Below are 23,404 nucleotides of genomic sequence, written 5' to 3'. Positions count from 1 at the left end.
ATTACCATAAAATATGCTTATATCGACAAGTCAGGCAAATGTCAAAGTTTTCTGGGTTTGTTGAAATCCTTCACTCTAAGTATGTGCAATTGTAATAGTGATGCTCACCACCAGAGCACTTTACAAAGCTCTTGTCAAGCTAATTCTGTTGTGCATAATATAATATAGTATAGGGAAAGTGTGTGTCCACATTTGTGTGACAGACAGACAGGTTTACACGAGTGACCAAACCATCCATCAGAGTTTCCTATGTGTCACTCTTGCCAAAGAGGATATGAATTGCGTCAAGTGCTGATGAAAGAGAAAACGTGAGTGAATATACTTCACCGGGAAGTGAGAGGGTGTTGTGGCTCTTCATGAAAGTGAAGTGGGGGTAGATATAAATGTGTTAAAGGAGAACCAGCCAGCATCAACCCCCACACTCATTATAAGAGCTCCTCATTGTTTTAAACAAGTGTGCCAAAGAATGTGTATTTAAGCCTGCACAAATGTGTGTTTGTATAGGAGGTGAGGGATGTTATTGTGGGTGCAGGTTAAGAAATTCATACGTTTTCTGTGTTTTGAAGAGTGGGGAACAATAAACATGAATTCATTCACATTCTGTTACCATTTTACTAAGTGCTCACTCATTTTTAGGAGTGATTAAAGAATTGTATTCATTTGTTGAAAATAGTCGATCAGTTATTATAATGAATTGTAAACACACTTATGTCTCCATATGTTCATTTATATGGACTGCAATGTTTTTTCAGTGTTCAGGAGTGTGTGCGTGAGTGGAGGGGTGTGGGTGTAGCAGACCTATTGACTTCTGAATGGATGAAATAAAGACCGGCACATGGGAATGAGCTCTTGGCTCTTGGCGGGGACGGAGCATTGAGATGCACTGGTGTGGGATTAATCCTCCATTCAGCCTCTCCTCCACTCCTCCATTTTTGGCACAAAGGGCCCCACCCTGTGTACGGAGGGTTTCTGTGACGACCCCTAACCTGGCATTTTGCACTGCTATTCCCGAACACTTTATGAGTGCACACAGTTACTTTGGTCAATATTTACTTCTCCTCATATCCCCTCATTTCCAAAACGTTTGGGTAGTAGTGATCATTGAAGTGGCCTTTGTGTATTAAGCTGGAATAGGAAATGGATGCATACAATCAAAATTGTTCACATTTCTACTGCACATTTCCTGGCGTTTCAATTGAAAGTGATTTACAGAGACTAGGGAACTGCTCTCATAATAACCACAAGTACAGTAAAGTCTCCATCATTGCACTGGGACATTAGGAAGCACAGGTCGAGCGCCCCTGCTGGCCTCATTAATAACTCATCTACCCAATAGTATGTTATCTACCTTTAATAATCTGTAAAGGTGACGTCCTGTATGTGTCACATGATCTGACCAATCGACAGCGGTGAAGGCTTCTGTATTATTTATTAATATTTTGAATTTGCTTTTTTATTTGTTTTCATTATAAATGTGTAGCTTTAATTTATTAGATTTTTTTTATTAGCGGTCACGCCCCAAATATTACAATCAAGGTTTCGATCCTGAGACTGTACATTTAATTTCAAAATCAGCCTCTCCACTCAAACTGCATCTTTTATGACCGTGGGAGTTGAGGTTTCAACATCTGATTGTCAGTATGAACATTTGTTGACTCGGACTTGAAGCTTTCACCACTTCCAGGAAGTGCTACACTGAGGAACTGCTCGAGACGCTTCATACGAGAAACTTCATTCAGCCGATGCGCAAAGTATATCATTTTTGACATAAAGGGCCGTCGAGTGACTTTTTTCCACCTCGACTCCCGCTTCTACAGTCAGGATTTCTATCAAGTGAACTGACATGAATCAATGAATCGAGTGAGATCAGAAGTGAAACATTTAAATGGACGTGCCATAGTTTGAAGAGGATGAGTATGAATTATTCCCATGTAACGTTAGCATTGTGATGGCTTCCTCAACCGAGAGACCCCACAATTCAAGTAAGCTTATGTCTGTCTGTCTATCTATCTATCTATCTATCTATCTATCTATCTATCTATCTGTCTATCTGTCTATCTATCATATTAAACGTAAATTTGGCTCATATTTTGGTCCATATGGCTAAACTTAGACCTAACCTGATTAACTGGAGAGTTCATAATTCAAACTGACAGGAAACATTTGTAAAAAAAATCTGTTATTTGCGTGAAAAATGCCTCATCTTACCCCACTATCCCTGTAGGAGCAGAGGAGAAGCGAACTGTGAAGGCCCGGCTCCTGTCTTCACAGATGCTTCTAGTGGATGCCCTCTATCACCTGGGCCCTCTGCTAGACAGTGTTATATCTGCAGGGCTGCTCTCTAGAGAAAACCGGTATGAAATTGATGCTGAGCGAACGCCGCCCAACAAAGTCCGAAAGCTTCTGGAGATTGTTGACGCACAGATGGACGAAAGTGGTGCCTCTAGTTTCATGGAGTGTCTGAGGAAATGCAAGAAACATTACCCGCGTCTACGAACCTGGTTGACCTCAGAAGAAGGTATGCGATGACTGAAGTTGCATTGTGTCTTAAAAACATAAATGCAGCCACATAACTTTAAATACTAAAATGTTTTGCGCTCTAATAATAGATCACTCCCAACCCCCAGATATTAAGCAAGGTCCAACAGGTAGGACACAGAATGTTCACTTTTACTTATATATATATATATATTTATGTAATGTATCCCATTCCTCACCATTGTCTTGTCTCCATGCAGAACGTCAGCTACAGGCCCAGTTTAATGTTCTGTGCTCACGCTTGGGCTGTTCGGTTCTGCCGGTCTCCTACGATCTCTTCTCCAGAGGCGTCCTGACTCAGCTGGAACTGGAGAAAATCCAAGCAATACTCGTCCCAACGCAGCAAGCACAAACTCTGCTGTCCATCTGCCTGAAGAAAGGAGAAAAAGCATGCACAAGCTTTTACACAGCGCTACAGAATGAGGACGAGCAACTTGCTGAGGAACTTAATAGTCAGTACAACTTTCCCAGCAGAATCTGGAGTGGAGATGCATGCAATATTATAATCTAAATGCATGTAATACTGTACACTATTGGTCAATTTTTTTTATTTTTATAATTTCATTAATAATTTGAAATTGAACATTTGTAACTTGAAAATGCCTTCTCCGTCACATTTTCTTTGCAATCTTCTTATTTTTCAGTAAAAAGTTTGGCTGAAGACCTTAACAAAGATCCTGAAGGCAGAATCATTCCGATAGCAGTGGAGGAAACTAGAGGTCACTTGAGAGGAGCTTTACATCTGTCAGGTAGTTCACATTTGAACATTTTACTCATTTTATTGAAAACTATGAGAGACTGAAGAAATATTTATGGCTGGTAAATTTTCTCCCACAGCTAAAAAAATTAATTTTGGTTTCCAGAATTCATCTAAGATCTAAGCTTTCTGAACTGATGTTGTCCATGTCTGATTTCCCATCAGGAGGCCTGCAGCAGGTCATGACTCAGCTGGGCTTGACTGTGGGGGATGAGATTAGGTTTAATGTCTGTGAGGTTGGTGTAGCGGTGGGTTTGCCGCGCCGGACGGTCAGAGAGTACCTTCTGGAAGGGGTTGGGATTGAAGACTCAGCCCAGCTGGAGGCCCTAGTGTCCCTGTATATAGAGAAGACACAGGACGCTGACAGACTCCTGAGCAGAGTGACACAACTCAGCCCTCGGTGTAAGTGACACCCAATCCATCTCAGGCTTAACCTCAGATTCTGTTTAATAAGTTAAATAAAGCAAATATTAACTTAAATAACTATTCTCTTATTGTTGTTGTAAACCATTTTTCAGGAGAGTGCATCTTTAACTGAACTGTTGCATTTCTGCTTCCTTTATTTACTTTGTGACAAGTCTTTCTCTGGATTAAATAAAGATGACTTTATCCTTAAAAAGGCATAGTGATTGCTCAGTGATGACTTTTTTTCTTCTTCAAATCAATTTATGTAAAATGTGCCCCTATTATGATATATATATATATATATATATATATATATATATATATATAAATGTTTTGTTACCAACATGCAGAAATATATTAATTAAAACATGAAATTATATAATTTTATACATTAAATAATATAAAAACTAAATAAACTTTTTACCTTAAAAATACACTACTGTTCAAAAATATGGGGCCAGTATAATAAAAAAATGAAATTAATACTTCTAATCAAAGATGCATTAAATTTAACACATTCATAACGTCAGCAAACTTCTATTTTGAATAAATGCTGTTCTTTTGAATTCTTTTTATCAAAAAACCTGAAAAAATATATCAGTCATTCCAAAAAATATTAAGCAGCTCAATTGTTTTCAACATTTATAATAATAAATATTTCTTGAGCACCAAATTAGCATATCAGAATGATTTTTGAAGATCATGTGACACTGAAGACGAGTAATAAATGCTAAAATTTCAGCTTTGCCGTCACAGGAATAAATTATATATTTTAATTAATAAAAGTTATTTTGAATTAATTATTTGACAGCATTACAGTTTTAACTATATTTTTGATCAACTAAATGCAGCCTTGGTGAGTATAAGCATCTTTCAAGAACATAACAAAATTGTACCAACCCAAACTGTTGAACAGTTGAAAAAAAAAAAAAAAATTGTGGTTAAGATGTTACATTCACATCTATTCAGGCTGTAAAGAAAACAATATTACTTTTTACTATACGAGCAACAAAATAGTACAGTATTTCAAAACCATATGAAACTAACATGGATGGATCTGGTTGTCATCTGTAGGGGTCCAGCTCTCAGAGAGGGGATGTCTGCTGTTGAGGTTGCTGCAAAAAGCCGAGACTCTTCTCCGCAGCGGTATCCACAGTCACCGGCACAGTTGGGACCACCTGCACGATGAAGACCACTTACGCAGCTGGGACCACTCGTGTCCTGATGACTGCACGGATCAGCGCACTGTGTGGGCCATCTTCAGCTTTCTGGTGTGGGACTGCATGGCAGAGGTTCTGGAGGAGCCGGAGGCGAAGCCTAGCGGAGGCATACTAGGTATGATCGAGCAGCTGAGCACCAGCGGCAGAGTGGAGGCCGCACTGCTGCAGGAAATGGAGCAGTGCTGGACCGACGGGGATGCTGAGAGTCTGCTGCAGAGTGTGAGGGTCCTCGCTCAGGTGCTACGAGACCTGCATCCCCTCCAGGAAGGCCTCCAGCTGTCCTCTTCAGTTGAGGGGTTGTTTTCCTGCAGGCCCAGCAGGGTACACCGGGTCACTTCCTTCCAGGGGGTTTCTGTGCGGGTCATCCGTAAAGCTCTGAGCAGCATGGTTCCATCCTCTGCGGACCAGGACACAACTCTTCTTTCTAGACAGTACTTGGAGGTGTGCGTTCGAATCGCACGTCTCCTAGATGTAGTGCAGCCCAAACGAACCACTGTTGACTTTTCAAATGCGCCCATTGCTACGGTCATTCAGCATGTGCGGTTTGTTTTGTCAAATCCTGCTTTTAACTCTGAAGCTTTTGACGCGGGAGTTCGCCATCGCTTACTTTCAGTGTTGGAGTTCAATCCTGCGCAGCTGGGCTTGGGCTCTCTCATGCAGCTCCACCAGGAGACCCTCTCCGAATTCCAGAGCTACTTACAACTCGGCGAGCACCACAACTTCCAGTTTATTCTCGAATCAGTACGAATACTTGGTCCCGCGAAGTTGTTTTCTCTCAGCAGGGTTCATGGGCCTGTCGCAATCGACAATGGAGTGGAGGAGGTCCTTCGTTTTATCACGTCAGAACCCACTTCATTCCTGGTACGACTGCACTGCCTTTGCTACGAAGAAGGAAGGGGGCACTTTAAGGTGTGTGCACCACGTTGTGCATGTATGTATCTGCTCAAGGCAGAAGGGCTGCGTGACATGCAGTGGTGCGGTGGCAACGTTCTGGCTGAGGTAGGCGGGAAAGTGTGGGTCAGAGAGGGAGAAAGTAATGGCTGGGATGAGCTCCAGGCGCTGGCTCAGAGACACTCTGCTCAGCTCAAGGATGAAGGATGCTGCTTTAAGGTCGAGACCTCTGGATTGGAGTGCGAGGTCAAATTTATATACAGGAGTGGTAGGCTATGGGCGGTGCCACATAGGGACTGTGAGGTAGTTTGAAAATACGGGTAGCTGACATGGTGTTGCAGTGACAAACAGTGTCACATGTTGTACTTCATTTAAAAGTATTTGAAAGTTTTTTTTTTTCAAATTTTATACACTTATAGAATAATTTTATAAATAGAAATGAATTTGTAGCTATATAAGTGCAAAATCATAAAAAAAGAAATAAAACTGAACATCCCGGCACATGACATGTAGGGAAAAAATATATACATAATGGCCACAAATTATTATTTTTTTTATGTTAATCTTGAGTACCTATGGAGTGGTATTGCATCCTTCATATCTCAGAAGAGTCTAGTTTTATCAGACTTATAAAGGATAGATACAGCTTCATGATTCTCTCCAAAAACAGTCAGGCTCCTGGAGAAATGCTGTGGGCGGAGCTAAAGAGTAATGAGCACGCAAAGCTTTTGTGGAGCAATCATATGCAAACAGTGACATTAAACATGAACAAAAACTGTGACTTAAAATGTTATGTTTATAGAACATTTGTCAACAAAATACAGAGAACAAAGACAACCAGTGCCCATAAAAGGAATTCTGCCCTTTATGACATCATACAGGGCCATACAAAAAAAAAAAAAAAACTTTCAGAAACTTACACAAACCCTGAAGGAGTGTATATGGGAAAGAAATACTCCGTCATGCATCCAACTCCTTTTTTTGAAACTTTGGCCATGTTTACCATGAGAATGCAACTGTTAGCAGTGTAAATGTGTCAGAATGTATGAAATAGCATTAGCCCTCCCCTTTCAAGCATTCTGAGGTATTACTAACTCCTGCGTATAATATCAGCTCTTGTTAGGTGGTTTACTGTACATGGTGCTGTGCAACTGAAAATCAATAATCAGTTAAGAATAATTTACAGAACACTTTAACAGATTTGTTTCCATGCCAGTGTTACGAACTGAACATTGCTTGAACAATTGAAATTATGAAATGTTAATTTCTACTGTATTGGTTACATTTTGGCTGCTTTGCTTTTTCACAGTTCTCAAAAAAAAAAAGTCTATAAAAATGTGATATAAATATATATATAAAACAAATAATTTAATTATTCAAGATTTATTGTGGAATTATCCATTTCTTAAAAAAATAATTGTTAGAACTAATACATTAAATACAATTGAACAATCAATCAGTATGCATGCATGATATTTTAAATATTTCATATGACGATATGAGGATTCAGGTTTGATTTATTGTTTTATTGATGTAATCTGGCCAAGCCAACAACTCAGGCTTAATTCTCATGGTCTGTTGCCTTGTGTTGAGCTCCTATGCACAGACTGTTCCGTTCTCAACATGAGCATTATACAGATATGCTGCTGTCAGGATGTTTGATCAGACCAACCTGGGGATGTCAAATGTATTCGAATGCTATTGTGCATGAAAAAATGATGTTAATGCATAGACCATATTCCTCTGTTGAGCTCAATTCATTTGACATGACCTGACAATGCAAACCAGCCCACTCTTTTCATCTTGTCCACCTGTCAGAAATAAAATAAAAATTCTGAAGTTTTACATACTACAAGTACCTATGTGAAGTTTTATAAAATTACATACAGATGGTTGTGGAGTACAATAAAAATCATACCTGATTCTCAAGGCTCTGGATTTCCACACTTTCCAAACTTTGTGGTGAACGTCTTCCAGTTGACCTGAAATGCCTTGTAATCAGCACAACTGGACTGAACAGTCTAGTCCTATACGTTTCTTATCTTAGTCCTATCATATTAGTCTTATATTGTAAGCAAATTCTGTTTGTGGCTTTTTATAACTCACCTACGACTACTTGCACTGGATTGTGGTGAATAGTTTCTCTCAGGAAGTATCAAAAATGGCTCTGGAGTTAACCCTCTAACTTCTGTAAAACATGAATAGTCGTCAGTTACTCTCTTTCTGCAGGATCTGAGATGATGTAAGTATCATTTAAAGAAACACACACCTGTGTGAGTGCTTCTGGAGTGAGGAGGCACTGGGGAAATGGCAGGGGAAACTCTGAGGGAGGCACTCTGTTTCTGTTGTTCAATGAGCTCTAGTAATTTAGCTCTTGCTTCGGAACTCTGGCGGTTCAATTCCCGCAGTTTTTCTTCAATCTCCACTGTTGAGGATCTCTCTACAGAAATAGGCTGGACAAAAAAAGATCTAAATGTAATAATAGTGTTCACTGTTTGTTTGAATACGTCATTAACTTACTGTATGATTGTTTTGTTCTGTCCATATCCATATGGACAACACCTTGACAGTCACCACTGATAAACTACTCCTAAACTTGAATTTTCTGTGAAGCTGCTTTGCAATGATTTGTATCGTGAAAAGTGTGAATAGAACTGAATAAACAACCATATCCAAACTCACTGTGTACCATACAAGCCTACCTCAGGATTAAATATATAAAGTTGCAGTTGTGAGATAATGGAGCCATAGTTAAGAGCAATAAAGTCACTATTACAATTCAAAATTGTGAGATAAAAAGGTACAATTATGAGAAACTTACAAGTCTCTCAAATCATATGAGATACACACTAGGTTTGTGGTCAGTATAATAATAAAAAAATAAAAAGGATGCAGGTAATTAATTATTCTAATCAGTGACAATAAGACTTTGCATTGTTACATATTGTTTTTATTTCTCGTAAATGCTGCCACAAATATATTAGGCAGAAGATGATAAGAAATGTTTCTTTAACAGAAAGACTGGAGTAATGACTGTTGAAAATCCTGCTTTGCTCTCACAGGAATAACTTTAAAAATATATTTAAATAGAAAACAGCTGTTTTAAATGTAAAATAATATTTCACCTTATCACTGTCTTGACTGTTGTTTTGATCAAATAAATGCAGCCTTGGCAAACATTAGAGATGTCCCTAAATTTTTGTACAGTATTGTAAAGTCATATTTGTGAGATATAAGGGCACAAATATAATACAAAATTGTGGGGAAAGTCAATTGAAGAGGAACTGCAGACTATTTTACTCCAAGTCTACAGTATGTAACTAACCTGCAGTGGCTCTGTAGAGGGTGACACTTGTCTAACTATAGAACTGGTTGTGGAAAGTCGGTCTGCGCTCTGCTCCCTTGATACTGAAGCCCCAGCTGGAGATGGACGGTGCTGCCCCAACTGGGCCCGGATCGCTGCGTTCTGACATGTCAGTTCAGCAATCTCTCCTAGCATGGCATCCTGGGAGAGATCATCCAGCAAATGAGTGGCTCGTGGTAGGCTAGCGAAGGATGAAGGAGAGATTGAGATATCAAAGTCCTCCAGTGAACCCTGACTTCCTGTTGCTGCATAGGAGCCACTGAAGGGCAGCGGGGGTGCGAGTGAATCTGGATTACACGCTGGGAGAAGTAACAAAAATTCTGTTGAGTCATACTTGCATTGATGATTCAGTCAGATTTGAGCAACTTCCTAAGACACAAATACATATTTTTAACCTTAGAAAAATTTTGATTGTCGATTCATAAATGCTGGGCATAGTTACAGAAAGTCAAATCAAACACATATACATATATATATACACAATTATTATTATTATTTTAATTTAGGGATTTTTGCTCATGCAAAAAGCTATGGTGATCGAGTGGTTTCCAGGGTGTCATGTCGCTATGCAGTTGTATTTTTACTTACTACTTAAGTTGTATTTTTTAATACATTGCTAAGGTTTTCTGAGTATTTTACAAGGGTGTTTGTAGCTGGGGGCGTTCTGGACTACTGCTAGGGTCAGGATGTTCATAGCAGATTTGTATGGGTCCAATTATAATGTCTCAGTGAATTTTCATCCATTTTGGCATCCTCCAAAATGTTGCTTTTTCAATTGTGAATAATATATGAACAACAACAGTGATGCTTGTCAATGTTAAGCCCTCCACACTACATGGTGTCAACTGACAGATCTTGCCACACTTCAGACTGACCTGCGGGAAGCAGACCATCTCTTTGACGAGGAGGAGAGAGCAGCACAGCTGCAGAGACAAAGTGCTGTTGCTGTAAATCCTTTTCAAAACTTTCTACAGAACAAAACACACTTTTCTTAATCACTGTGCCACTACAGGTTCAAATGCACACTCAAGATATTAACTGGTAAGATACAACTTCAAAACAGTGGCAATGCAAGTTTACAGGTCCATGATCTGTGGATCTACAGTTACTTTGAGCTGTGTTGTCTGTGATTTGCACTGTAGTGTGTGGTTTAGCAGAATCTGGTCTTCCCACCACCAGGACTACAGCATCTAGGCATTGCTCTAGGTCAGATATCTGCTGCTGCAGCCTCACCTGCATGGAAGCAACAACAAACAGCATCAAAAATGGCATCTGAATGGACAAACCTGCAAATAATATCTGGATAACGTTGCTGAATGATAAATAGTTAACCTGCAGGGCAGTGCTCTCTTCCCTCAGTGTCAGTGACTCCACAGTCAGGGCGTCAATCAAAGCTCTCTGCTTCTTCACTTCCTCCTCTAATCGTCTTCTCTCCTGTGCCTCCCTCAAAGCCTCCTTTTCTTTCTGTGTGCAAGTGATGCCAATGAAGAAGTAACTCAACTGACCAATTCAAAAAAAAAGAAAAGCTTTTGGATTTTACTTGTGTGTGTGCCCTTACTTTTCTTATATGGCTGGTTAGACGTCCAAGTGTCGCCACTAAAGTGACAGAGAAGCCAGTGAGACCTGGTCTCTGTTGCTGCGGTCTAGCTTGTGGTGGAGGATTCTGGTGGTCTAGAGAGTCTAGCTCAATCTCCACTTGCTCAAGCATGCCCTGCAGAAGCTCCAGACTGGACTGGTTTCCTGCCGGAGAGCTTAACCCTGAGCTGTTCAGACCAGAAGTATTTCCAGGGCGCCCTCTAATGGCTTGAACCGACCTGCTCTTAATACCTGAAAAAATAAATATATAATAATTCTGTATATCATTAATATTGTTAGTATAATTAATATTTATATATTTTTTTAAATGTTTTTTAATGTCAGTCAAGCTCATCGCGGCTGCATTTGTTTGATCAAAAAACAGTAAAAAAAACAATGTTGTGAAATATTATTACAAAAATGTTATTGTTAATGTTACAAAATAAGCATTATTACATTAGTTTATAATAAACTAAAAAATAGTGTCTGATAACAGTGCCTCAACTGGTTGAGAGGAAGCAGGCTCTGGGTTCAGAACCTGGTTGACTAGCGAGTTAGACTGGTTTACATCAGAATGAGTTTGCCTGGATTTTAAACGCTTTACAGCCACTGTAGCATTGAGCGCTGGGCAAAAGCAGCTTAGATATAAAAAAAAAAAAACACATCTTGACATCACATCAAACCTGCAATGAGATAAGAAGCTCATGCCTTCGTTACCTGCCTGATCTTCTCTGACTCCAGTATGACATGATGTTTTGGGTAGCTCTTGCTCTGGATGGTCTGAGGCCCATAGAAAATACTCTGACCTACATTTATTTCTTTTTCTGAAAACAAGCATTTAAAAATGACATGCTTAAAGACAATCAAAATGCATTAGAAGATGTTTGTTGAAGATAAATGACCAGTCATTCACACCTGTGCATCATAGAGCTGAGGTGCACAGAGGCATCCTGAGCTTCATCATTCTCCTCTTCACACTCCTTCAACTCATTCAGGGCCTAGAAAAGACTTTATTAATCTAGGTTTTATTACAGAATAACATCTTTTGGTGGTGCTTGTGTGTGAGTACCTGCTGATCCATCATAGACTGGCTGAGCAATGACAGCTGGGTTGGAGGATCAGATTTTTGATGAACAGGTAGCTCAGAGTCAGAATCACAGTCAGGTGCCACAGTAATGGTGGGGGATCCTAAAACACACAAATCTGTGATTTTTCACTAGTACATTTACATAACACTTGTTAAATCAGATAATAGCACATAAGTTTACCCTGCACAACAATCAACTACCTGTGCGTCGACGGGGTGCATCACCAAACAGGTCTTTTACTCCAGCCAAAGCTCTGTCTGACCGCGCAAAGACATCCTGCAACTGACACCGATCTGAAAACACCTAAACAAATAGATTTTCAGAACATTTTTGTTATCCAATTTGAAAAACTGTGGGAACAAAATGTTAGTATGAGCTTGTTTTAACTCTTCTAAAACATATAAAACAGGCAGACAAAACTGTTCCTGCTCGTGGGCATTTATTGTGGGGGTAAACATATAAAGCAATGCATTCCAATGATAATTGAAAGATGCACAAACATATGTTCCTCAAAATAATTGTTTATCATATTTGATACATTTAATATGTTTTTCAAGTCGCTAAAGCTCAGTAAGTGTTCATCTTGTAATATTAATAACGTTCTAAACATTATTTTTTTAGTTTGTTTTTTTCCACAATTATACTAGAAGACCTTTTATCTGCTAAAAGGGCTAAACCGTATATGACAGGGTTTCAGCAGTTTGAATAATTTATAGAAATTAGAAATCTGTGTATCAAATATAATACAGCATGATTTATAACTACGATACAGCAGGTTTTTTTTATTAAAACATTACATTCCTCCTAGATATAGTTTTATAAGCTTAATTTTGTGAGTGTTCTGCAATCCATGCACACCTCTCTGATGATGTTGAGTCGAGCTCTATCAAGTCCTGGAGGACTGGGGGGCTGGTTTTTCCTCCGTCTGCGTGTTCGAGCCTTTTCTTTTAATTCCCACTGCGCCACGCCCCTATTCTGAGATCTGTGCATATTATGACGTCGAGCCTGCGAAATCCATGTATGGAGAAAAATATCAGTTAATGCACAAGGATATGCTTGTGTAAAAGCTTTCAAAGTAAAATCCTTACCAGTTCCTCTGGTGTGGGTTTATGCACTGAAAGATCATGCACTGTGCTCTAAAAGAAAAGGAAAACAGATCAATTATAATGCATCACTTCCAGAAAAGGATTTTACGTAACTGGTTATGTGAGGGTTTCTCACCACCCATTCTTTCTTGGGTGCAGACACCTTCCTGGTTCGCACTGGTCTTTTACCTGTACCATATAAAGGACGGTTCATCCCCACTAAAGACATCTCACAGTAACAGACACAGGTGGCACCTATAGAAACAAACAATATAACGTTACTGCTGGACAAACATGCTTTAAAACGATTTTAACAGGAACAGTTTACTGTATGTGCAGAACAGAGAACATTATATCAAGCATTGTACATTAAGGTATCATTACGTATTATGGAATGTATCTATTAAATTATATGCTAAAATTCAAACACTTCCTTGCTAACTAACTAACGTTAGCTGGTCGTTTTATACACAATGACCGACACAAGCTGGGTAAGTACTGACAAAAATATCTCCTTATTTTACCTGAAACTGTCAGAAAAACAATGGACTAAGATTTTACCGTTTGTTTTTGTTGGTGCTGTAGTAACAGGTTTAAGGAAGCGTTGATCAGGACCAATTTAAAAGCACCGCTACGCTAAAGTTCATTTCAAATTAAAAGTCCGCGTGTTCTTTTACTATAAAACTATCATTTTGCTAAAAAAAAGTTTGAATATACATAAAGACGAGAATGTCTTATAGATAAATTAAATAGTGTGTTTGTTGAATATAATTGTATTTTTAGCTAACAAACCAAGACCAAGGTCGATTAATATCCACTAGAGTGCGCTGTCTACTTAAAAGTTAAGTTGTTTCTGTTTAATACCAGATTCCACTAAACTACATTTGTCTAGTTCTGTATGACTGACATCGTGTGCACTGGAGTAGATTTGTCTTTTAGAAAGAGGAAATGTCTTGTTGTGTATGAATATAAATGTAAATAAATGTTACATTACACAAGCAATTTTGAGATTTTATAGCCTAAGTGACTGTAAACATTACTGTAGTGTTTAGAAAATATATACATTTGTATTTATTTTAAAGTTTACATGTCACCCAATGTTCATTCTACATTATGTATCCATTTTTTTATACATGATAAAATATTTTTTAATATTATTTTTCTGTCATTTCACTGTTGATAATGGCCTGTAAATATCTATAATATTTATATTTATATTAACAAGATCCTGCTTACCTTGACTTTACAGTTTGAATGTAATATGATGTTCACTGCACATTATTTATTATAGTATTATTTATATTAATGCATTATTACAAATAAAAAGATTTTCCCATCAGTTTGCTGTCGACCTGCAGCCTGTTTATATTATGCTTTTTTAAAATTGTATTTTACTATTGGATTGTAACATGTTCGTTGTACATTAATTTATGTTACTATATTAATGAAATAAAACTAGGTTATTTTTCTGTCCGCTTGCTGTTGATAGTGGCCCAGGTCTTTTAGTCCTGATCGCGGGCTCTAATGGATGTGAGCCACCGGCGAGCTAAATGCATTACAATACGGCGTTTCCGTCCCTTTTGTGCTCAGGCAGATCCCCACGGGCACCTCTAAACACCCATCGCACAGAAGCGCTCCTGAAACGCCCAGGAGCCCCGTCACAATGACACTTGTTTGCACTGCAACAGCCGGAGAAGCAGTCAACTAAGACACGACAGTGCGCATGCGCCGCCGGACGGGTGGGCAGCTACCCCCTGGATGAAGGAGAAGTTGTCAGTGGGTCACTCAGTCTATCAATGCCAAATCCTCACTATGCACTGGTCCAGCTTTTAGAGATACTGACAGCTGACTGCTTGCTCCCTTTGGAAATCAGTTGTTGCAGTTGAGTGCACTTTTAAATATTAATAAGCCGGACCTCCTAAAACGTTTACTGAAAGTTGCATGATATGGATTAATGTGGAAAAACTTCCTTGACTGGTTGGTAAAAAAAAAAATGGTGAGAACACTGATGAATCGAGCGTACACGGATTACAAGTGAAGTCAGTGGTTGCTCCGTATCTCACGGGAAGACATTTGAGAAGTTGAAGATCCGTTCAGAGTTGGATTGATGCAAAGTTTGTCTGAAGTCTTGGAGGTTTCTCGCAGGAATATGGGATATTCTGAATTAATTGTTTATGAGTATAAAACCGCATCCCTTATGGCTTTTATGCGTTTTCCCATGTGTCCTCTTTACTTTAAATCCGAAACAAAGCTACTGGAAGTCTTGTGACGGCTGGGGGAAACAGTGGATACTTGTCTGGAGCAATTCTGCTGGATCTATTGAATTAACTTTGGAATTTCTCTGCCCAATGACATTTCCAAAGTTGTTAGTTGGTTCCTTTTTGCAGCGTCTCCTCATTTTATTAGCTTCATTTACCGAGCCATTAACTTAACAGGGTCTAGACCAAAACCTGAGGTATTTTAGTCGCAGAGGTTTGTGACAGTATGCGGGGATGCACGGGATTCCCGATGGCCTTCTCGGTGGTATTGACACTTTTGACCATCATTAACGTGAAGGCGAGTGGAGAATACTGTCACGGTTTTCATGACTCTCAGGGTGAATGGAGAGACGGTTTTCCGTGTCCGGAGCGCTTCGACAGCGCCGAGGCCATCATCTGCTGCGGGAAATGCGAGCTCAGATACTGCTGCTCCAGCTCAGAAGCTCGCCTGGACCAGGGCACATGTGATAACGATAAAAAGACACAAGACACCAACACCGGGAACAAGGACGAGAAAAATTCTGGGGCAGGTAAGCTGAAGTCTGCATTGTTTTCTGCTAGAGTAACTTCCTCTGTCTGAAACAAATTAGGCAATTATACCGTGTAATCAAATTGTACTCCAGCTAAGTTTAAATGGCTTAATTCAATAAGTTTTACATCAGCAGCAGTGTGTAACGTATATCGACCCATTTAAATGTTTTGTGACCCTCAGGCGTTTTGTGCGTAAAAGCCCCACTAAATGAGGAAGTCGGGTTGAGTTTCATGTCCAAATGAAGTTACAAAAACGCTTAAGGTTAATGTTGTGTGGATGTTTATCTCCAAGAATCAATCTTAGCGAGAAGCGGTTATTATTTAGAAGGGGCTTCATTATTCTCGAACGAATGAATCTTATGAACAGGATCATTTAGTGAATCTCTGAATCAATTGGAGCGGAAACTAATGAATCGGACTCACTGACTGAACCGCGAGTCGTTTATTTGGTCGTTTCCGAGTCGAAATAAACCATGTAGCTTACTGTGTGGGTTTTGTCAAACATACACAATATGGGGTTTGTTGCAATAGTAGCAAAATGTTTAATAAAATTAATTAATGCAAAAATAATTTAGTAAGTTTTATAATTTTGAGTGGCATTTCTACAGTGACATACAGAGGATTGTATTTATGAATTTGTATTTCGGATCAGTTACAGCTATTTTACTGAAGTCTGAAATTATATGATCATTTGTCAGTAGACTTTTGAGAGCTGTAAATGCAGTATTTAATTTTTTCTTCCTTAAAAGTAGCATAGGGGTTAAATGTCATTGCTTTTCCAGGTTTTGACAGCTGCAGTTAAATAAACATCTAAATTGGCACCTAACCGTCGACTCAGTCACAAATGCTAAATTGTACAGCACGCGGTTATAAATAACTGCTGTTTGTAGCACAGTAACTAGCGCGCGCCGCCAGGAATTGTTTCGCGCGATCTCCAGTCGTCTGGTTCCCAACGAGAATCAAGTTCGCAGTTTGACCCTAAAAAAGCAACAGTTGAATAAAATCACAGTATAGGGTAAGTTGTCATAACCTTGCAATTAAAGCACAATATAGACTTTTCAGCAAATTTTTAAATAGTAAACGAAAAAATGTAGCATACATGATCGAATTTCAACGTATACACTGACAACTTATAAACCCCAAAACTTTAATATTCTCCCCCACATTGATGCAAGGGTAACTTTTTATGAGTTCTAACAACTACCTATAATCTAAAAGAAAGTAAAAAAGTATTTATTTATTTTTAAAGAACTAAAGAGCTCTTGGGCTCTTTTAATGATGCAAATCTGACAGACAAGAGGAAATAGTAGTCTTCTAAGGCATATGGGTATGAAGTTTGACAGGGCCTGTCTGGCAGTTGAAGACTTGGTTCGACTTGGACAATAATGCAACAGGTGTGAATTCATGTAAAGGGGTACCAAATCCTTTTAAGGACACGAGAAGGGCTTTGTTGTCATCATGTATTTGGCAATGAACTTCAGGTCCTCTAATAACATTCTTGATTTGACTAAAACAATAGAAATAAATCAGGACAGGTTTACATGTATAGCCTATAAACATGTATAGAATTATAACAAAAAGCATCTCTGAGGAACAATAAATCTATGGAAATAACCTGTACAACAGATTCTCTATTGTTTTTCCACACACATTTGTGTGTAACTGTGAATAGGGTGTTTAAGAAAAAAAGGGGTGTTTCAACTGCCAAAAAAGCACTGATTTTCAAAACATGCACGCAACCTTAAAGCTTGCCAAAATTCATGTCATTTACTGAAAAATCCCCCTGTTATAGAAATAACTATGAAAAGAGCTCCTGTAAAAATGACTCCCCTGTCATTTTTGCACAGCAATCATGCTTTGATTCAATAACGTTATAATAAATTGTTAAACAATAGTTGCATTTTTTAGGTTATGGCTCAGTCAGTGGAATCTGTTTTGCTCCTGTAATAAAATCAAAAGCAAGTTTGCATGGCTATTATAGATGATTTGATTCAACTCAATTATGAGGGTGAGAGATCCTTACCAGATCCGACAAAGTAAATGCTGAAAGCTTCCCCCAGGCGATCAGATTTCTAATTAAGCTATAAAGGTCACTTTTAATGTGTTACCTGTCGGAAAAAGGATGAACACAGTCAGGTAGAAAGGGCAGAAAGGATGGCACTAGTTGCAGGAGATTAGAGAAGATCAAGCTTGGCTTAATAAGTGTTAATGAGGGGCCCCGGACCCCTGGGGACAAGTCACTGGTGGAACATCTCGTCTTTCATTTTTGCTTTTCTCTCAGATCCCTTCATCTCACATGAGCTGGTAAGTTGCCCATTTGTGAGCGGGATGGAAACTTGTGAGAGCTCTGTTCTGTGATTTACAGATACACATGCATGGCTTATTATGAAACATCAACAAGGTTCAGCAATGCTTTAGGCTTCAAGTTTATTTGTTATATTAAAAATTTACTTTGAGCTCAGTCACACTACTGATATCCTAGTCTTCCTCATGGCAGTGTGGGTACAAATGCTTCGGATGTATACTGGAATTTGAAACTGATGTGCGCTTTCTAAAGAGAAGGTAAAACATTGCTCAAGGGCTGTATACAAACAAAACTCCCCAAAGTCCTCCAATGTCAATCCATTACTTTTCTGTATTTTTGACATCAGGGAGGCCTGAAACACAGTATAATATTACATTATGTATCATATATTATATACCTATAATATTACATCTTGTATCAGTGGCAGTGAATACAGCTGGATGACCTAATTATGCTACGAAGGTTGTATTACAAGCATTACATTTTAAAAAACAAGGTATTGAACTGTACTTTATTAATGATACCTCAAATCTAGAAGCTTGCTTGTTGATGAGATTACTTTTCCAAATGATATGATTGTCACCTACTGAATGATAAAACAGACAAAAAATAAAATCTGAAAGTTTTATCCTGAAGCAGAAGCTTGATGTCCATTTGAGTTGGTTCTTTAGATTTTGGCCAGTAAACAGCCACTAGACCCCAGGCGGCAATTATTGATAGTAAATGAGCTAAAATAAAAACAGAAACAATAATCTAAAATCTACAGAGACCTGTAGACTTTATATTCAACCCTAATTAAAGGGTTAGTTCACCCAAAAATGAAAATTAGGCCATAAATGACTAATTTATAATGACTCCTAATCCTAGGTGTATAAGACTTTCTCCTTTCAGACAAATCCAGTCGGAGTTATATAAAAAATTGTCTTTGATCTTTCAAGCTGTTTAATGGCACTCAGCGGGTGTTGCATGCATCAGTCCAAAAGAAGTGAAAAAAAGTGCCCATCCTTAATAAAAAGTGTCTCATACGGAAAGGTCTCCTGTAGCGAATGTATACATTTTTGTAAGAAAATAACATATTAAAAACATAATAATGAATGTAATGTAGCTTGCGCTCCTGGTGGATGAGGTCAGTGTTGTGCACGCGCTGCTCAGAAGGGACGAACGTGAAAGCACAGGGGAGAGATCAAAACAAAACATTGGTCACTAATTAGAAGAACAAAACAAGGATTTGTAAAGAAGAATGTAGAAGGATTTCGATAAAAGCCAAGAGGAGACTGGTTTTCCTTTGCTTAAGTAAGGAAACTTTGCTTCCTTTGCTCCTGTCAACGAACGTTGGTTTTCAGGAGACTCAGCGGCGCATGCGCAATGCTGACCTCATATGTCTTCCGCCTGGAACTGCTTCCGTGTACAACTGTTGGAGCAAGCTATTTTAAAGTGATTATTATGTTTAGAATATGGATATTTTTCTTACAAAAATGCATCGATTCGCTACAGGAGGACTTTATTCACCCCCTCGATGTTGTGTGAGACACTTTTTATTAAGGATGGGCGCTTTTTATTTCATATATTTTGGACTGATGCACTGCAACACCTGCTGAGTGCCATTAAAGCTTGAAAGATCAAAGACAATTTTTAATATAACTCCGACTGGATTGCAAGAAAGTCATATACACCTAGGACCACTTTAAACACACCTGATCCAAGTAATCAAGTCCTTCAGGCTTATTTGAAAACTACATGAAATGTGTGTTGGAGCAGCGTTGGAACAAAACACTGCAGGACTCCAACCCTCCAGGAATTGAATTTGACACCCTTCTAGAATGTGTACTTTAGTTTTGTAATGGCCCATTTACAACAAAAAAGATAATCATATTGATAACTATAACTATACAGTTTTAACAATTGTATAGAGAAATCCACTTTCAGAACTTTCCAGATGAAAGATTAAACAATTTTAAGCCAGTCTGAATTCACCCCGAGTGTAAAGAGCTCAAACATTGAAAGCGGTAGACGACAAAACTGCAGCACGCACTTATAATAAACTTATAATAAGAAAATGATCGTCCACTGATGTGGGTTACTAATATAGAATAGTTATCGTTCTTAGTGTTAATGGGCTATAACATCGGTCTGTTTACTGATGGGTTAAAATCGCAAAGTGTAAGTAAAGAGGGTATTTATTTTTTTTTTATTTTGAATGAGTTTGTCATATTTTTCCTGTTTTTACCCTGCAGTACCCATCTACGTGCCCTTCCTAATCGTCGGCTCGGTCTTCGTTGCATTCGTGCTGGTGGGCTCCGTCGTTGCCGTGTGCTGTTGCCGCTGTCTCCGTCCCAAACAGGAGCCTTCATCAGGCGGCAGCTCAGGAGGAGGGTCCAGCAGCGCCCGTGTCCTCGAGACGATTCCCATGATGGCCAGCACAGGTACTTCGCGAGGCTCGTCCTCCCGCCAATCAAGCACAGCCACCTCCTCCAGCTCTTCAGCTCCGCCCACTGCTCCCCGTCCTGCACCCGCCCCTCTGCTCCGCGCCCAAGCCTCGTGCTGTCTTCCACCAGACGCCAGCGTCTACGTGAACATGCCTACCAACTTCTCAGTGCTTAACTGCCAGCAAGCCACTCAAATTCTTCCTCACCAAGGCCAATTCCTACATCCTCAGTACATCGGTTTCGCCCACCCTATTACTTCGGCTCCTGCCTACCTAGATCACGCTCAAGCAGGCTACCGCCCGTTGCAGTCTCCATTCCCTCCACCAACCAGCGTGGCTAGTGTGTCCAGTGTGACGGGGGATCAGAAATACCCTCCGGTTACCATGTGAATGCAAACGGGACCATCATAGGATGCAAGTCTGAATTGAAATCACAAAACGAACACACAAAGAATCAGTTCTGGGCACAAAATTGAGAGTCATGACTTGCAACCTTCACAAATGAGACTCAAATCGAACACAATATTACTTTCTGTGATATAAAGGACACAGTGCTTAAGAAGTGACTGGATGTGTGTGTAAGGTGCATTGAAAAGCGCTAACGGAGCCGTTGTAAATGAAGCACGTGTGTGTACATATGCAATGTATATTTGTGTTGTATAACCGTGCATGTGCACTCTGTGCGTGACTGTATAGGTGTGTTGGTTTATGAGATGCAGTATGTGAAAATGTGTGTGTGTAGTCCACTATACAGTATGTTGTGTGTAATGGGAATCACAGGTGCTGTAATGTGAAAAACAGTCCTGGCTCCCTGTTGGATGCTTAAAATGTAATGAAGTGGACACAGGACACAGACTGTGACGCTCCACCCTCCTGCCCACTGCAACACATGCACATAGAGTAGACACACACACTTACACTTTTGCATACACACACTCGCATTCTGCAGAACCAAAGTCATTTTCGCATTGCCAAGGAACTGGATAGAAAATAAACAAAAATATAGGCCTGTGTTTAGGAAAGCAATGTGCGAAGATGTGTGTAGCTCAGATCAGCGGTCTTCAGAAAGCACCAGAGTCAATTACGCAGTAAAAACTGTCTGCCAACTGTTCCCCTTCACTAAGTCTCTGCCTTGTGAAAAGCTGTGTGTATGTGTGCCACTTTTCTTCCCCTCTGTTAGCATAAGGTACACTCAAGGAGAACCAAAAGGGTTCCAGGGCATTTCATTTGGAGTGGGTTTCTTTCAGCACGCTCAAAGGCGGCAGTTTAGTGAGAAAAGAAAAGTCCCAGGCTCCTCCAGCAGAAGGCCATCACCTTTCTGAACTTCTAAAACTCCTGTTTGAGATCTTAGACTGGCAGAAAAATCACAATGAAATTAAACACTGCCTGATTTAAAGTCACCAGTCTTGAGTTATTTGGCTTTCGAGATAAAAAGGTAGTTCACTGCAAAATGTTGTTTCAAACTTTTAATGACTTTCTTTCTTCTGCTGAACACACAAAAAAAGATAATAAAAAAATGTCTGTTTTATTTCATCCGATGCAAGTCAGTGTTGTTATTGTTAACTAAAACTAAACTATTGAAAATAATTGTTATTCGTTTAAATACAGTTGAAATAAAATACATAAATAACATGAAAAATGTGAAATGTTGAAAATGAAAAAACATTTTTTTTTTTAAATAAAAAATAATAAAAATACATATCAATAAAACATAACAGAAAATTTATATTGGATTAAAAACTTGAACTTTAAGAATGTAAATATAAAAAAGAACTGGAATAAAACAAGTTTAAGTTAAACTAAACTAAATCTGAAATAAAGGTTAAATAGAAATATTTAAATTAAGCTTATGAAAATGTCAAAAAAAATGTCAAAAAAATTCTAACAAAAGAAAATATCTTGCCTTGGCAAATAACTAAAGTTTAAGTTGAAGTATTAAAGTTAAACAAAAACTGAATTAAAAATAAATTTAAGCTAAATAAAAATATTAAAATAAGTAAAATATGGCAAAAGCATGACATAATTGCTAAAACCGAAACTAAAATTAAAGTGGAATTTGAAAATAAAACAAAAACCAATTCAAAATATTAATTAATAAATATAATAGTATATAATATAATACTTAAAAATATTAGAATAATATTAAAATAAGTGATAATAGTGTTGTTTTTTTTGGACTCCACTGACTTTTACTGTATGGAAAAAAATTGTTTTTTTTTAGAATATCGTCTATTGTGTTCCACTGATTGGAATGACATGAGTTTGAGTAAATGTTGACAGAATTTTTATTTTTTGGTAAACTATCCCTTTAAACTTTGAGGCAGGAAGGTTTCTACCCCTATAGGAAAAAGTAGCAGTCTGTCCTGACAGGGAGCATGTCTGTTTCAGCTGTTTCTGTGCGCAATTTCACATCAGATCGATTTTTGTGTACGATATGTGTGTTTGTGAAACTGAATGAGTATTTGAGGTTGAATGTGTCTCTCTCTCTGAGAGTAGGGTGATATGTGTCTTTTACATATTAAATATATTAATTATAATAAATATCTTTAGAGACTGTTAAGTGACACTGCATGGGTTGTTTGTAAGAGATGCTGAGTACTGCTGTCAGCGGTATATGTGGCGCTTTCAAATGAAGACATGCAGCTAATGGCTAAAATAAACCTGAGTGCTCCTGTTACACATGGCCTTTAAGTGCTCAGACTTTCATCACTCTCAACACTCATGACCAAACTGAGACCAAGGGCTGCATGCATATATCTTTGCATAGTTTCCATGCTAAGTGTTTGCACTCAAAGAAAAACATTTAGTCATAAAACTCTATGCACATGTTCATATTTCTTTTAAATATAGATCCTGGAACCCATGCTGAATTAAGCTGAGTTGACGTCATAATTGAACAGCTATAATTTATATGTACTGTATATAGTGGATTGGTACGATTTTGAAAGAAATCATCTATGCA

At 38.6% G+C, this 23,404-nt stretch overlaps 3 protein-coding genes across 7 annotated transcripts; 2 read left to right on the top strand and 1 right to left on the bottom strand.

Moving 5' to 3' along the window:
• The first annotated feature begins 1,499 nt into the window (after positions 1–1,499).
• On the top strand, positions 1,500–6,687 carry LOC127946501 (uncharacterized). Its single transcript, XM_052543122.1, has 7 exons — positions 1,500–1,982; positions 2,225–2,518; positions 2,610–2,648; positions 2,739–2,990; positions 3,183–3,287; positions 3,461–3,697; positions 4,775–6,687. The coding sequence occupies exons 1-7, from the start codon at positions 1,949–1,951 to the stop codon at positions 6,121–6,123; spliced, it is 2,310 nt and encodes a 769-aa protein (XP_052399082.1). The 5' UTR covers positions 1,500–1,948; the 3' UTR covers positions 6,124–6,687.
• Positions 6,688–7,316: 629 nt separating this feature from the next.
• Positions 7,317–13,532, bottom strand: LOC127946502 (spindle and centriole-associated protein 1). Of its 5 annotated transcripts, none has more exons than XM_052543123.1 (17): positions 13,485–13,532; positions 13,060–13,178; positions 12,927–12,974; positions 12,697–12,843; positions 12,039–12,141; positions 11,820–11,938; positions 11,666–11,748; positions 11,468–11,574; positions 10,734–11,002; positions 10,508–10,639; positions 10,285–10,408; positions 10,051–10,143; positions 9,137–9,474; positions 8,081–8,264; positions 7,918–7,999; positions 7,730–7,793; positions 7,317–7,622 (listed from the first exon to the last, which is right to left on the bottom strand). In XM_052543123.1, the coding sequence occupies exons 2-17, from the start codon at positions 13,150–13,152 to the stop codon at positions 7,569–7,571; spliced, it is 2,040 nt and encodes a 679-aa protein (XP_052399083.1). In that variant the 5' UTR covers positions 13,153–13,178; positions 13,485–13,532; the 3' UTR covers positions 7,317–7,568. The 5 variants fall into 5 exon arrangements, with proteins under 5 accessions (XP_052399083.1, XP_052399085.1, XP_052399084.1 ...); XM_052543125.1 differs by having other exon boundaries at positions 10,051–10,098; XM_052543124.1 differs by having other exon boundaries at positions 13,448–13,515.
• Positions 13,533–14,647: 1,115 nt separating this feature from the next.
• Positions 14,648–21,842, top strand: LOC127945959 (protein shisa-2). Its single transcript, XM_052542178.1, has 2 exons — positions 14,648–15,711; positions 20,252–21,842. Exons 1-2 carry the CDS (start codon positions 15,408–15,410, stop codon positions 20,830–20,832), a joined length of 885 nt encoding a protein of 294 aa, XP_052398138.1. The 5' UTR covers positions 14,648–15,407; the 3' UTR covers positions 20,833–21,842.
• The last annotated feature ends 1,562 nt before the right edge of the window (positions 21,843–23,404 follow it).

Source organism: Carassius gibelio, chromosome A24 (genome assembly GCF_023724105.1).
Source record: "Carassius gibelio isolate Cgi1373 ecotype wild population from Czech Republic chromosome A24, carGib1.2-hapl.c, whole genome shotgun sequence".
NCBI lineage: Eukaryota > Metazoa > Chordata > Actinopteri > Cypriniformes > Cyprinidae > Carassius > Carassius gibelio.
This window is presented reverse-complemented; position numbering and strand designations above follow the sequence as displayed.

What these genes read in the sequence shown, in the direction of transcription:
- LOC127946501 (XM_052543122.1), top strand. Translation starts at nt 1,949, where the DNA reads ATGGCTTCCTCAACCGAGAGACCCCACAATTCAA. An exon ending in CTGGTTGACCTCAGAAGAAG is followed by an intron (nt 2,519 to 2,609) that starts GTATGCGATGAC and finishes CTCTAATAATAG; the next exon opens with ATCACTCCCAACCCCCAGAT. An exon ending in AGGAGCTTTACATCTGTCAG is followed by an intron (nt 3,288 to 3,460) that starts GTAGTTCACATT and finishes ATTTCCCATCAG; the next exon opens with GAGGCCTGCAGCAGGTCATG.
- LOC127946502 (XM_052543123.1), bottom strand. Translation starts at nt 13,152, where the DNA reads ATGTCTTTAGTGGGGATGAACCGTCCTTTATATGGTACAGGTAAAAGA. An exon ending in CACCCAAGAAAGAATGGGTG is followed by an intron (nt 12,975 to 13,059) that starts GTGAGAAACCCT and finishes CTTTTCTTTTAG; the next exon opens with AGCACAGTGCATGATCTTTC. An exon ending in AGATGGTCTGCTTCCCGCAG is followed by an intron (nt 9,475 to 10,050) that starts GTCAGTCTGAAG and finishes TACTTCTCCCAG; the next exon opens with CGTGTAATCCAGATTCACTC.
- LOC127945959 (XM_052542178.1), top strand. Translation starts at nt 15,408, where the DNA reads ATGCGGGGATGCACGGGATTCCCGATGGCCTTCTCGGTGGTATTGACA. An exon ending in CGAGAAAAATTCTGGGGCAG is followed by an intron (nt 15,712 to 20,251) that starts GTAAGCTGAAGT and finishes TTTACCCTGCAG; the next exon opens with TACCCATCTACGTGCCCTTC.